Raw genomic sequence first — 12032 nt, 5'->3', positions numbered from 1 at the left:
TACTCACTGGACCTGACCACTGCGATGAGCTGGCAATGCTGGAACAGAGCCTTAGCGCGCCGACCTCAGCCCAGATAATCGCTATCAGAGAAGGGTCACGCTGCATCTGAAAACACAACAACACACTTCTGCCATGGGAGGGAGCTGTGTCTCCCTTCCTTCCTTCGCTGAAAAGGATTTTACAGGTAAGTTCTTACCAAAATCCGTCTTTCAGCAGCAGATGGAAGGAAGGGAGACACAGTCATTACTAGTGGGACGTCCCAAAGCAGTCCAAAAATTAAGGGTGGGAAAAAACCAACAGAGGCAGAATCCCAACAACCTAGAAAAATGCGCAACTAGCGCTAAATACAAGTTAACGATAACTTAAACTACAGCCGCCTGCAGGACCCTACGTCCTAAGGCTGCATCAGCGGAAGCACTGACGTCCACCTTATAAAACTTTGTAAAAGTGTGGACGGAGCGCCAGGTAGCCGCCCGGCAGAGTTGAGCTGCCGAGGCCCCTTGATGAAAAGCCCACGATGAACCCACAGCTCTCGTGGAGTGAGCTCGAATCTTAATTGGACAAGATTCGCCCTTGAGTCGATAAGCCTCTAAAATGGCCGACCGAATCCATCGAGCTATAGTGTCCTTGGAAGCTCATTGACCACGCCGACGACCTGCTGGAATCACAAACAGAGAGTCCGATTTCCGAAAACCTTGAGTAATAGACAAATAGAACTTCAAAGCCCGCACTAAATCCAATGAGTGCAAGGCCCGTTCCTTCGCATTCCTCGGTTCCGGATAGAGCGAGGGCAACACAATATCCTGGTTAACATGAAATTGTGACACCACCTTAGGTAGAAAGTCGCCCCGTGTGCGAAGCACCACGCGATCCAGGAGAAACTCCAGAAAAGGAGGCGAGCAAGAAAGAGCCGCCAGTTCAGAAACCCTTCTCAAAGAGGTGACTGCCACTAAAAAGGCAACCTTCCAAGAAAGCAAAGAAAGGCTAAAGGAGTCCATAGGCTCAAAAGGCCCATGTTGAAGAGCCTCCAAGACCAGATTGAGCCGCCAAGGGGACACAAGCGCCTTCCGCGGCGGAAACTGACGGGTTACCCCGCGAAAAAAAGGAACGAACGTCCCTACGCGAGGCGATAGCCTTCCGAAAACAGCAAGGACAAAGCAGAAACCTGACCCCTCAGAGTGCTAACTGCCAAACCCTTGTCCAGGCCATACTGCAAAAAGGCCAACAAATTGGGAATGGAAAAAATCCTCAGGTTCCTTGAAGAACCCGAACACCATGAAAAGAAGGCCTCCCAAGTCTTGTGATAGATCCTAGTAGTGGCAGGACCCCTGGCAGCTCGCAGAGTGGCAATGACTTCGGTTGAAAAACCTTGACGAGTCAAGATTTCGGTCTCAAGAGCCACGCCGTCAAACGCAGAGACTTCAGGTCCGGATGACGAACGGGCCCTTGGGTTAACAGGTCCGGGCGAAGAGGGAGAGGAAGTGGAGGCGCAGCCAGAAGCGACACCAGCGTCGAGAACCACGTCCTCCTTGGCCAGTCTGGGGCTACTAACATAGCCGGGACTCTTTCCAGTCTGATCCGACGCAACACCAGAGGAAGTAAGGATATCGGCGGGAACACATAGATTAGCTCGAATTGGTCCCACGGAGCCACCAGAGCATCCACCGCCACAGCCTTCGGGTCCTTGTACCTGGACATGAACGTCGGTAACTTGGTGTTGAACCTTGATGCCATCAAATCCACTTGAGGAGTTCCCCAACGGGAGCACAGCTGTGCAAAAATTTCTGGGTGAAGACTCCATTCTCCGGGATCCACCTTCTCGCGACTGAGGAAGTCCGCCGTGATATTCTGAACTCCCGGAATGTGAATCGCAGAGATGGCTGGCACCTTGGCCTCGGCCCATACCAGGATCCGAGACACTTCCATCATGAGCCTGGAGCCACCTTGATGGTTGATATACGCGACCGCCGTCGCGTTGTCTGTCTGCACTCGGACTGGCAGACCGTTTAAAGGGACCGTCCAGTGTTGGAGGCAAAGGAAAATCGCTCTCAATTCCAGGATGTTGATCGGCAGGACAGACTCTTCCGACGACCATACTCCCTGAATCCAGAGATCGTTCCAGACACCCCCCCAGCCTGACAGACTGGCATCGGTGGTTATGACCGACCACCTCGGAAGGAGGAAGGACTTCCCCAGGGATAACGCTTCCGGACGTAACCACCATTCTAGAGACTCTCGCACCCTGTGGGAGATGATGACACTGCGATCCAGCGAAGCCTGTGATCGATCCCAACGGTTCAGAATGAGCATTTGGAGAGTCCTGGAATGAAATTGGGCAAACGGAAGTGCCTCCATTGACGCCACCATCAAACCCAAAAGGCGCATACACCTTCGAAGGGACATTGCTGTCGAAGACTTCATAACCTGTACATGTCGAAGAAGACTTGTTTGCTTGTCTGGAGGCAGGGACACCACTGCTCGTACCGTGTCGAAATGCATCCCCAAAAACAGGATTGACTGCGACGGTTCCAGAGACGACTTCTTCCAATTGACCAGCCACCCGAAGTCCTCCAGGAGCTGAAGGGATAGATTGCGAGCCGTCACCGCCTCCTCCTTTGAGGACGCCACAATCAAAAGGTCGTCCAGGTAGGGAAGAACCGTAACCCCCTGTCTTCGAAGGATCGCCATGAGAGGTGCCAGAATTTTTGTAAAAACTCTGGGCGCCGAGGCCAACCCGAATGGTAGGGCCACAAACTGGAAATGGTCCTGACCTATGGCAAAACGAAGGAAGCGTTGGTGGGCCCTTCCGACGGGAACATGCAAATAAGCGTCGCGAATGTCGATTGACACCAAAAAGTCGTTCTGCGACAGGGCCGCCACAACCGAGCGAAGCGACTCCATGCGGAATTTCCGGGTGCGGACATGCCGATTCAATCTTTTGAGATCCAGAATGGGGCGAAATTTGTCCTCCTTTTTGGGGACCACAAAGAGGTTTGAATAAAACCCTCTTCCCCGGTCCTCCGGCGGAACCGGTACCACCACACCCTTCTGCAGAAGGGAATCGACCTCCTGCCGTAGAGCGGCAACTAGCTCGGGCTCTGACGGAATGCGAGATCGCCAAAACCTGTCCGGGGGTCGAGAAAGAAACTCTATGAAGTAGCCTGCTGACACAACCCGCGTCACCCAGGCGTCCGAAACGCGGGACGCCCAAGTCGATTCGAATTGGAGCAGGCGACCCCCCACTCGAGAGCCCTCGAGTGAAAACCTGGCGTCAGTCCGCCTTAGCGGGCTTTTTGTCAGCTTCCCGCTTGTCTTGACGGAAGCTCTATTTCCAGGGAGTGCGGGATTTCTGAGAAGCCTTTTTTCCTGAAAAAGAGGGACGACCCGATCCCCAAGAGGGCTGACCGGACCGTCCCCTGGACCGAAAGGGCCGCCGACTACTACCGGCACTAGGCCTGCCCGACGCAGAAGCCACAGTTCTTCGCTGTGGTAAGGCCGCTTCTTTTGCCTTTGCCTTGACAATCAGCTCCGTGAGGTCAGATCCAAATAACTGACCACCCTTGTAAGCTAAAGATAGCAAACCTTGCTTGGAAACCGCGTCCCCGGTCCACTGTCTGAGCCACAGTGCTCTTCTGACTGTGACCGCCGAGGATTGCGCCCTGGACAGCAGTGACGCGGTATCCAAACCTGCATCACTGCCATATCGGGCCGCATGCTCCAACAACTTGAAAAGCCCATCTACCTCGGATAGCGGGGATCCATCCTGCCACGCCGTCCGTAGACGGTCCAACCAGCTTAGGGAAGCTTTACAAGCACACATGGATCCTAGCACCGCTCTGAATCCATGACCCGCGGCCTCGTAGATGGATTTCGCCGCCATCTCCGTTTTTCTGTCCAGCGGATCCTGCAGACTCGCCTTCCCTTTAACAGGCAGTAATGAGGATTTGCTAAGCTGGGATAAAGGGACATCCACTTCAGGAGAAGGAATCCAATTATCAATCAACTCCGTGGAACACGGATACAGTGCCTCAAAAAACCGTGTCCCCTGAAAACGTTTATCTGGACACAGGCGTTCCTTCTCCACTGCCCCATTAAGCTCATCCAGAGATGGTAATGCCAAGCGCGACCTATGCGACTCCTGAAACATCCGGGCCGACTTACCAGGACGTCTAGTTACCTCCTCCGGAAACTGTAACGCCTCCCTCATGGCTCCAATAAAAGCCTCTGCACGGCCCAAAAAAGAGGCAGAGTGCCCCTGCCGATCCTCCTTATCCGAATCGGACATCTCCCCATCTGAGCTTGAAGGGGAACCCTCCATAACAGAGATCTCCGAGTCGCTGCGCGGGGAGGGCAGTACCGGCCTGTGGCACTTCCTGCCATGAGAGGATCTAGCTGACACCCAATAACCTAGAAGGTCAGACAGGCCATCAATAGAACGAGTGAGGGCCTCCATTTTGACCACTGCCCCATCACCGAAACCCACGACCGCTGCGCTTGACGCCGTCGAGGACTCCTGCGTGTCAGACACGCGAGACTGATCCTGTAGCGGACCTGGGAGACGGTCCGCACCTCCTGGACCCTGATCTGACATGCCCTCACACAGTATATGGCAGGTTAAACCTGTCAGTAAGTAGGACAGTGTGGTTTCTTAAAAGAAAGCTGAAGGGTTAAAGCTCTTAAAGAGAGAGCTACCCCAGCTGACCCCCAATTAAGGGATAACCGCCTAATAAGGGGTTAATGTCGCAGACTCCCCACAACCTCTGTGAAATGAAAAGGATGTGCGAGCCCCAGACAAAAAAAGAGACCTCTATATGAGGTAATAGCTGCAGGACAGCACAGTCTGCCACCTTATTGTGCCTCAGAAAGGTGCCCTGCGCTGAGGGGGTGAGGGGTTAAGCTTCTGCCCTGACAGGCAGAAGCGACTCACCCAGCTGGCCGCGGTGCAGTGTTCCTTCGGTCTGTCGGGAGGAGAGGAGAGTGAGGAGCCCGATGGAAGCCGTTCAGTAATGGCCGCCGCGCTGTGAGGAGAGAGAAGCCGGAAGAGGAGGGGCAGGAGAAAGCGCGCGCTCAGAGCGCTTCCTGCCCGCGAAAGACCGGGAAGGCGCGAAGCCACGCCCCCCGCCGGCTTCAAAAAAAAAAAAAAAAAAGCGCGCGCTCTCCGCTCCTGCTCCGCTTCCATGTCCTGCAGGCATCCACCTGCGGACAAAAAAACACAAGTCACCACCTGAATACATGTAGCAGCGGCTGCCGCAGCAGCCGCTGAAGCACTCAAAACACATTAACATGTTGAGTACTCACCCAGCTGAGCGCCACAGGGACCCCCAGGGATTTGTGGCGCTGTGCCCAAGCTTCCCCCCAGGGCGGAGAACGCAGTGACCCCAGATGCGCAGTTTGCGTCCCCGCCAGGGAAGCATCCCTCATCCCCCGGGGCCGGCAGGGTTCTGCAGGGACCTCTCTCAAAGGGTAATGCAGATCCGCCAAGGGAGGGGTGGGGGTCCAGCAGCGCTGAGACCTCAAGACCACGGGGGTCCAAGTCTCTGTCCGATAAAAATAAAAAAAATTTTCTGAGGAGCTGCTTCCAGCAGCGACCATCCTCTGTGACCTCAAATTTTAGACTGGAGAGCTGGAGTAGGAGGAGCCCAAGCTGGAGGGGCCGGACAACACTCTTTTTTAATCTGAGGTGTTCTATCCTATGTGGGCTCCGCCTACCCACTAGTAATGACTGTGTCTCCCTTCCTTCCATCTGCTGCTGAAATTCATGCTCAAAACCTATAACTCTGCCCTTCATCTGGCCAAACAATCCTACTTCACCACCCTCATCACTTCAATGGCCAACAATCCAAAACGACTTTTCGAAACCTTAAACTCCCTCCTGAAACCTAAAGCACAGGCCCCCACCACCAACCTCAGCGGGGAGGATCTGGCTACTTATTTCTTGGAAAAAATCAACCACATCCATCAGGACTTCTCAGCCCAATCTCCTCAGTGCCTGGATCCCCTTCCCTACCGCACTTCAAGCTCACTTGCCATCTTTGAGCCGGTCACAGAAGAAGAAGTTACCCAGCTCCTCGCTTCTTCTCGGCCTACAACCTGCAACAGTGACCCCATTCCTTCACATCTCCTGCAGTCCCTCTCACCGGTGGTCACCACTCACCTGACTAAAATATTTAACCTCTCTCTTTCTTCAGGTATCTTTCCCTCCTCATTTAAACACGCCATCATAACCCCTTTACTTAAAAAGCCATCCCTGGACCAGAACTGCACTGCTAACTACAGACCTGTCTCTAACCTTCCTTTCATCTCTAAACTCCTGGAACGCTTGGTCCACTCCCGTCTAATCCGCTATCTCTCAGATAACTCTCCTCGACCCTCTACAATCTGGTTTCTGCTCCTTACACTCCACTGAAACTGCCCTCACTAAAGTCTCTTAATGATCTACTAACAGCCAAATCCAAAGGTCACTGCTCCCTGCTGATCTCCTGGATCTCTCTGCAGCATTTGACACTGTGGATCACCAGCTCCTCCTCACTATGCTCCGCTCTATAGGCCTCAAGGAAACCGTTCTCTCCTGGTTCTCCTCCTACCTCTCTGACCGCTCCTTCACTGTGTCTTTTGCCGGCTCCTCTTCCCCTCCTCATCCCCTTACTATCGGGGTTCCGCAGGGCTCAGTCCTAGGCCCCCTCCTCTTCTCTCTGTACACGGCCCCTATTGGACAAACAATCAGCAGATTTGGGTTCCAGTATCATCTCTATGCTGACGACACCCAACTATACACTTCTTCCCCTGACATCACCCCTACCCTAATACAAAATACCAAGGATTGTTTGTCTGCTGTGTCTAGCATCATGTCCTCCCTCTATCTCAAACTGAATCTCTCCAAAACTGAACTTCTGGTGTTTTCCCCCATCTACTAACCGAACTCTACCTAACATCGAAATTACCTTGGAGGGGTCAACCATAACTCCCAAGCAGCACGCCCGCTGCCTTGGGGTCATATTCGACACTAACCTTTCCTTTACTCCCTATATCCGATCACTCACTCGCTCTTGTCACCTGCATCTTAAAAACATCTCCAGAATCCGATCTTTTCTCACTTTGGAAACTGCTAAAACTCTTACTGTCGCTCTTATTCACTCTCGTCTGGACTACTGCAACTCTCTTCTGATCGGTCTCCCTCTTACCAAAATTTCCCCTCTCCAATCTGTCCTGAATGCGGCAGCCAGGGTCGTATTTCTGTCCAGCCGCTTCACCGATGCCTCCACCTTGTGCCAGTCATTACACTGGTTACCCATTCGCTACAGGGTCCAATATAAACTCATTGCTCTCACCCACAAAGCTCTCCACAGTTCTGCACCACCTTATATCTCCTCTCTCATCTCAGTCTATCATCCTACACGTGCCCTCCGTTCCACAAATGACCTAAGGCTAACATCCCCCATAATCCGAACCTCGCAACTCCGTCTTCAAGACTACTCTCGTGCTGCGCCAGTTCTCTGGAATGCTCTACCCCAGACGATCCGATTGATGCCTAGCCCCGATGTCTTCAAGCGTGCCTTAAAAACCCATCTCTTTAAACAAGCCGACCACCTCAAATACCCAGTAAACTAACTTTCCCCTGTTCCCTCCTAAATACTACTCAGAATCTGCCCCCTACTGTTCATCTGTTTCTACACCCTCCATGCACACGATAACTGCACTCGGTAATTGAGTATTGCACTTTAACATACAGGCTGATGACCGGATCATACAGCTTTATATGATAATCCCGACTTATTATAATTGCCAGACCTGAAATAACAAGCACTTTCCACCTATTGTGTCCCCCCATTTCCTTGTAGAATGTAAGCAGCCGGACCCTCGCTCCTAATGTAACTGTTAAACTGTCTCACCTTGTATTGAATTTATTGTTTGTACATGTCCCCGCTTAAATTGTAAAGTGCTGCAGAATATGTTGGCGCTATATAAATAAAAATTATTATTATTATTAGCCAGAGCTCCTCTTGTTCTGCACCCGACACAGCTCATTATTTCTCATATAATACGTCTTTTCACCTGTGGGGGCGCTGAAACTGAACATGTGCTGCCAGGTTTCCCAACAGATAATATCTGATCACCGTGATTCTCTGTATAATGCACCGGAGATAAGCGGCAACAGGGAGCTGGGTTCAGTTGCTGCTTCTCTTTGATGGGCCCGCCTCTCTCTGACGGGATGTTTGTGATGGACCCTCCTCTCTCTGACGGACCCTCCTCTCTCTGACGGACCCTCTTCTCTCTGATGGACCCTCTTCTCTCTGATGGACCTTCTTCTCTGTGATGGACCCTCTTCTCTCTGATGGACCCTCCTGTCTCTGACAGGCCCTCCTCTCTCTGACGGACCCTCTTCTCTCTGATGGACCCTCCTCTCTCTGATGGACCATTCTCTCTCTAATGAACCTGCCTCTCTGATGGGATCTTTGTGATGGACCCTCCTTTCTCTGATGGGCCCTCCTCTCTATGACAAACCCTCCTTTCTCTGGGCGGATCCTCCTTTCTCTGACGGACCCTCCTTTCTCTGACGGACCCTCCTCTCTCTGACGCACCCTCCTTTCTCTGGGTGGATCCTCCTTTCTCTGGGCGGATCCTCCTTTCTCTGATGGACCCTTCTCTCTCTGATGGACCCTTCTCTCTCTGATGGACCCTTCTCTCTCTGATGGACCCTCTTCTCTCTGATGGACCCTTTTTTCTCTGATGGACCCTTTTTTCTCTGATGGACCCTTTTTTCTCTGATGGACCCTTCTCTCTCTGATGGACCCTCTTCTCTCTGATGGACCCTTTTTTCTCTGATGGACCCTTTTTTCTCTGATGGACCTTTCTCTCTCTGATGGACCCTTCTCTCTCTGATGGACCCTTCTCTCTCTGATGGACCCTCTTCTCTCTGATGGACCCTTTTTTCTCTGATGGACCTTTCTCTCTCTGATGGACCCTTCTCTCTCTGATGGACCCTTCTCTCTCTGATGGACCCTCTTCTCTCTGATGGAACCTTTTTTCTCTGATGGACCCTCTTTTCTCTGATGGACCCTTTTTTCTCTGATGGACCCTTCTCTCTCTGATGGACCCTTCTCTCTCTGATGGACCTTCCTCTCCTGACGAACACTCTTTTCTCTGACAGACCCTTCTCTCTCTGATGGACCCTTCTCTCTCTGATGGACCCTCTTCTCACTGATGGACCCTTTTTTCTCTGATGGATCTTCCTTTCTCTGAAGGACCCTCCTCTCTCTTTTCCCTCAGGCTCTGGACATGATTGACATTGCTCTGCAGATGAAACCTCAGGATCCTAAAATAACCTCAGAGCTGTACTTCACCAAAGGGAATCAGCTGCGGGAGCTAAACCGGCTGGACGAGGCCTTCCAGGTACCCCCCCGGTGTATTACAATCACTGTATGATCTACAGTTATAATGCTCCAGGTGACATTTTTTCCCTTTTTACTCTTAGAGCTACAGTCGTGTGGCTGATCTGAGTCCCAAACAAGCCCAGGCCTGGATGAATATGGGGGGCATCAGGCACATTCAGGTAGGCTGTGAACTAACCCCTAAAGGCCAATCTGATACCAGCTTACTGACTGTTTCCCCTATTCTATTGGCTTCTATCATCATGTGGGAATATCTAATGGAGAAATAACCTGAAAACTTTACCTAGTTTATTTCTTATGGATTTTGAGTCACATCATGGCCTGTACCTCAGTCACGTCCAGAGCTGCACGTGGTACATAGAAATTACTCTAATATATAAATATTTTGTACATATAAATTACTGTCATTTATATTGCAAAAAAATATATATTTTTTGTTTCATTTTATTTTTTCATTAATATTTTTTACCGTGGACGTTTTACTCCTGTTCGATTCATTTTTCAGTGGTTATTACCGACGTGTAGGTTATGTCTACGGAAACATTTTTTTTTTATTTTGTCATTTTTTATTTATTTTTTCCTGATAAAATGCACTTTCTTAAATTGATAAAACTAAAGAATTGTTTACTTGATATAATTTGTTCATTAAGACGTCGTAAAAGACATGGGGGCGATTCATCAAAGCTGGAGTAAGATTTGTGACGAGGAGCACACTTTGCGCCTCGCCTTATTCATTAAGAGGTGCTCTCCTTTTAATAAATCAGAAGCATCTGATCCCCTCATTAAGACCGGCGAGAGAATTGTTTTTTTTGTACTGTAACTGGGGCATTGATAGGAGCCCAAGTTACAGGGGGAACAGCTCCTGATAGATGCAGAATTCGCTTTCAGAACTGATCTTTTCATGCAGCTTTGTATGTGAATGGAGTAAGAGACATGATGTAGCTCAAGATCCATACAAACTGTACAGACGCCTTCACATTTATGACGTTATTGATCTTCTCACTATATATGTCCTCCAGGGGGATTATATCGCTGCCCGGACCTATTATAAGAAGGCCGCCACTCTGGACCCCGACAGCAAATTACTGAGAGAAAACCTCGCCAAACTTCAGCGCTTAGAAAGTAAATTACAAGAGACTAAACGGAAAGATGTCGGAGGAGAAGGGGTTAAAAACGCGGAAAAAAAAATCCAATAAAAGGAGCTGAATCACCAAAGATATAAGATTCGGGAGACCGGTACGAAAGTAGAGACGTATGAGACGCCGGGAGAGAAGAAGAGAATACGTGTAGGGGTCAGGGCTGGGCGGAGAACACTTACTGACTTTACATGATCCTCCGGGCCGAAGACACCACTGGATCCATGGATCTGTTGTAGAGCAGCTCAGCATCTCCATGTCCATCTGAGACCCCCTTGACAACAGTGACTTTGGGGGTCATTTAATCGACCCGATTCGCTTAGCTTTTTCATAGCATTATCTTTGTTCGCAGTCTGTAAAGCCACCGCCACCTCCTATAATATACACACAATATAACACACTAGCAGGGATGTAGTGTAAAGTATGGTGGAGAGAAAAGGCATATACCTGAGCCTCCGACATCAGATGATCTCAGAGTCAGTCGTAAGTGATACCGTGGCAGGAAAATAAATAGCAGCTCGGAGCTTTCCGTCAGGCCTCATTTATCAGTCAGTGCAATATGCATGCAGCAAGGGAATGCAGGAACGTGAAACGCGTGGGAGTTTCTGGGTGACTCTTGCATGTCGTGATATGTGTGACACGTGTGAATTGTATGGCGTGTGCTAAGATATGTGACGGACTCTACCGCATGCCGACCGGGAATGTGTCGTCGACAATGAAGAAACGCGTTTCGCTTTTTTTTTATATATATATATATATTCAACAGGTCCATTGGTTTTCAAAGCACAGAAAGAGCCGAAAATAATACCCCAGTCATAAATTATTGAATGTGATATACAGTATATCTATATTGTACTGCGGTATCCAGAGTTTTATAGCAGTGTCCTATTTTTTTACAATAAAATATCTATATATTTAACAGAGAAAGTCTATAAATTATCCAGATATTTTTCAGCATTTTTTCCATAAAAAAAATGAATGTTCCTAAAACTCCTATATAATCCGCGCTGGGTGCCGCTAACAACCAAGAAGAGTCCAGAATTAAAGGACGGTTATGATTGGCTGCTCTGGCTGACGCCCGGTCCTTCTACATGACGCCCAGCATTCATAAAGCTCCTCGCCTATCATTTATTTATTGAGCGATATGTGGGAAATGTCAATGCGCAGTACAGAAAGTGTCAGCGTGGAGTTTATGTTCTGTATTGTGGTTGTGAATATAAAGCTATTATATGTCATAGTGCAATGTCACACCAAATAAAGCGAAATGTTTATTCTTTGTATTCAATGTGTCTTATGGAACTACTATAATACTGCTCCTATGTACAAGAATAGAACTACTATAATACTGCTCCTATGTACAAGAATAGAACTACTATAATACTGCTCCTATGTACAAGAATAGAACTACTATAATACTGCTCCTATGTACAAGAATATAACTACTATAATACTGCCCCTATGTACAAGAATATAACTACTATAATACTGCCCCCTATGTACAAGAAT

The 12032-nt window shown here is 49.5% G+C and overlaps 1 protein-coding gene across 1 annotated transcript in view; it reads left to right on the top strand.

The window, feature by feature from the left end:
* Positions 1-11806, top strand: part of TMTC1 (transmembrane O-mannosyltransferase targeting cadherins 1) — a 65704-nt gene extending 53898 nt beyond the window's left edge. Inside the window, exons 18-20 of the mRNA XM_073650356.1 lie at positions 9269-9391; positions 9474-9551; positions 10410-11806. Of these exons, the coding sequence (XP_073506457.1) occupies positions 9269-9391; positions 9474-9551; positions 10410-10586 (378 nt within the window). The 3' untranslated portion in view covers positions 10587-11806. The remainder of the gene's footprint in view (positions 1-9268; positions 9392-9473; positions 9552-10409) is intronic.
* The last annotated feature ends 226 nt before the right edge of the window (positions 11807-12032 follow it).

The sequence above is a fragment of the Phyllobates terribilis genome, unplaced genomic scaffold (genome assembly GCF_046119375.1).
Source record: "Phyllobates terribilis strain yellow unplaced genomic scaffold, ASM4611937v1 Scaffold_10__3_contigs__length_209671492, whole genome shotgun sequence".
In the NCBI taxonomy this organism is placed as follows: domain Eukaryota; kingdom Metazoa; phylum Chordata; class Amphibia; order Anura; family Dendrobatidae; genus Phyllobates; species Phyllobates terribilis.
Note: the sequence above shows the minus strand (reverse complement) of the source record. Positions and strands in the feature narration are given on the sequence as shown.